Source organism: Pneumocystis carinii (genome assembly GCF_001477545.1).
Source record: "Pneumocystis carinii B80 chromosome Unknown supercont1.23, whole genome shotgun sequence".
NCBI lineage: Eukaryota > Fungi > Ascomycota > Pneumocystomycetes > Pneumocystales > Pneumocystaceae > Pneumocystis > Pneumocystis carinii.
Genome location: NW_017264735.1, coordinates 1 through 3,198, shown reverse-complemented (window position 1 = coordinate 3,198; position 3,198 = coordinate 1). Strand labels below are relative to the sequence as shown.

General features: G+C 37.1%; 1 protein-coding gene across 1 annotated transcript; it reads right to left on the bottom strand.

The window, feature by feature from the left end:
• T552_03706 (hypothetical protein) lies at nucleotides 1-3,198 on the bottom strand (the record flags this gene model as incomplete). The annotated part of the gene is made up of 1 exon (XM_018372055.1): nucleotides 1-3,198. The coding sequence occupies one exon, from the start codon at nucleotides 3,196-3,198 to the stop codon at nucleotides 1-3; it is 3,198 nt and encodes a 1,065-aa protein (XP_018224169.1).

Below are 3,198 nucleotides of genomic sequence, written 5' to 3'. Positions count from 1 at the left end.
TTACATCATCCCCATAACAATCACTCCCAACAACATTATTTTAATCATATCAGGAACTCTTATTTTCATCCCATTATTCGGTTTTACTTCTTCATCTTCTTCTTTCTGTGTCTCTTTGGTTGAATCGGTGGTACATTTGGTAGGCTTGCACTTGCGCATCGAGGTCAACGTCACTGTCGACGTCACCGTTGACGTACTCGTTATCGTACTCGTATGCAATGACGTACGTGTCACCCATGTATCTGTTGTTTGTATCATTGTACACTCTTCTGTTACTTTTCCTCCACTTCCTGGTTTGGTTACCGTAACAGTCTTCTCAACGGTCTTCACATCGGTCTTCACATCACCCTTCTCAACGGTCTGTGTTTCCGTCTGTGTTTCCGTCACCTTATTTGTTATTGTCTCTGTATGATGAGGCGTAACTTTTAATGATTCTATTCCTTTGCATAACTCTTCTATTTCTTTACAAGCTTGTTTAGTATCTGGACAATCCTCTTTAAAACCGCAATCTAGTTCTAAAGCATTGCATTCCTCTTTCAATTCCAAATACAATTCCAATGCTACCGTCGTTGCATCAAATGCTTTTACCTCTACTTCTGATACTCCTCCATCTACATATGCTCTTTTAACGAGTCCAAGTTTTGCATTATTCTTCGTTTGACCTGTTGTGCCTGATGTTCCATCTGGTGTGTCTGGCGTTCCATTTTGTGGTGGTGGTGGTGGTGGTGGCCCTGGTGGTGACTGTCCTGGTGCTGGCTCTGCTGGTGGTGCTGGTACAGAGCCATTGCTATCCTGTCCACTTGGCATTGCGGCTTTTCCAGACTTTGATAGCAATAACTTAGCTGCCTCTGTAGATTCTTCTGCCGCCTGTTTGGCCTTTTCGTATTCATCTTTCTTTCCCTTCAACTCTTTTTTCGCTTCATCCAGATCGGTTTTTAAAGTAAGACATTTCTTCCCTATTTTTTCAACTAATTTTTTGCAAAGTTTTTCGAAAGTTTTCTCTTCACATTTATCAAGCAGAATTTTGAATGTTCCTTTCTTTTCCAACTCAGGGCAATGCTTCTTCAATGCTTCTTTACATTTTTCATCCTCCTTTAAATTGCCTTTCAACAGATGAGTCAGCTCCTCCTCCAATTCCAACTTTTTAAAAGTTTCACTGCATTTTTCTTCGAGTTTGTCACAGTTATGATCTTTGTTATCACCTTCTTTTTTCAACTTATCTGGACAATTCTCCACAAGTTGGTGACAATGTCGGCCCCATGTTGTGCAGAGTTCTTCAACCAAGGCTTCATTTGCTTTTTCTTGTTCAATTTTTCCTACAATTCCTCCATTCTTGATGTTTTCTTTTAAATATTTACAATCTTGACTTGTATGGAATACCATATAACTACATGTTTCTTCTGGTAAAGCACATGAAACACTAAATGAATTCTTTCTCCTCTTATATAAAGTATTACATTTCTCATGCAATGCCTTTGTACAGTTTTCCTGAATCATTAACGAATCATCCTTTTTTTCTAAAAATACTTTTCTAAATCTTTCTGTAACGTCAAAATATTCACAGCGTCTTTTCAATGTTATACACTTTTCTAAATTCAATAATGAATCACTACCAAGTTCATCACACTTCTCCTTCAATTCAAGACAATCCTTTTCTAATGGAAAATCTCTCTGATCATCCAAAAGCGCTCCCAACTCTTTGGATTGAAGAAAAATATCATCTGAAAGCATATAACATAGTTCTTTAGGATAAAGACATTTTGAAAGGTATCTATTATCTTTTTTAAGTTTTGTACAGTTTTCTACCACATATTTTTTACAATCTTTAGGATCGCTACGATATCTTACAAGACCAAGCTTTCCCTTCAATTCCTTTTGAAAGAACTTATTCAACATCCTGTCTTGTCCCTTTTTATAGCACGCTGCTCTTGCATTTTGACATGCTTGATCAATCTCATTATCACACGCATTTTCTAAATAGAAACATTCCGACTCAAGTTCTGCACACTCTCCTTTTATAAAAAAGGTTGGAAGCTGTCCCCACGATAAAGGATCTGATTCTTGATCATCATATTCCGTAGACAATCCTTTCAGATAAAGTTTTAATTTGAGATTTGTACATCTTTCTTTTACATTTACATTTAGTAATTCTTTGCATTTTTCGTCTTTCTTTTGATCTTCACATAACTTTTTCAATTCAGTATTCAAATATTCAGAAGCACCACATTTTTTTAACGCTTCGGTACACTTTTTATCTGGTTCCTTCTCATTCCCATTTCTGCTCAACAGTAGCAAGAGATCTTGCAGAAATTTTGTACCTGACTTCCTTGGTAGATCCACTCCTATTTTTCCAATAATAATCCCATGTTTTTCAGCTTTTTTATAGACATCATCAAACCCGATCCTTCTTAACAACGACGCACTCGGTTTTACCGGACTAAAATCAGATTCTGGCGCTTTATATGTAATATTATTTTTCTTGCATTCCTCCTCAAAGACCTGACATTTTGTATTATCACACGCTTCTCCATAAAAATGACATTTCTCAAGTCTTTCATAACACTTCTCCGCTAATTCGCCATTTTTAAGATCTTCTTTTAAAGGCTGGCAAACAGTACCCAATTTCCCTTTCAGCTCTCCACACGTTCCACTCGGATCAAGGCAGAAAAACATCAATTCGTCGCTTTCTCGGCTCAACACTGGGCAAACCTTTTCCATCTTTTCTTTACATTTATTATCTTTAACATCTCCTCCAAGCGCCCTCAAAAGGAGCTCCACTGCCACCTTTTCACGCTTCAATTTGTAACATTTCTCCCTCAAGTTGACACAGTTCTCCTTAATAACATCATAATCCGTCTCTTCTAAAAGTATACATTTTTCTTCATATTTTTTACAATTTTCATCTTTTGTCTCTTGCAATGCTTTTTCAAGTTCCGTTTTAAAAGTTCCCAATACTTTTTTAACTTCGTCTTTCAAGCCTGCGCATTTTTCGTCTTGTTTTCCATCTTCACAAAATCCTTTAACTTTCTCATTCACATTCAGACCACCATCTACTTTCTTCAAATCTTCACAATATTTCTTGAGCTCATCTTTGCATCCGTTCTCATATTTGTCCTTCGCAATGAAAGCCAAAAGGTGTTTCTCATCAATCTCATCTTGTGCTCCTTGTACTGCTTGCCTCTTAACCGGCCGTGCCAT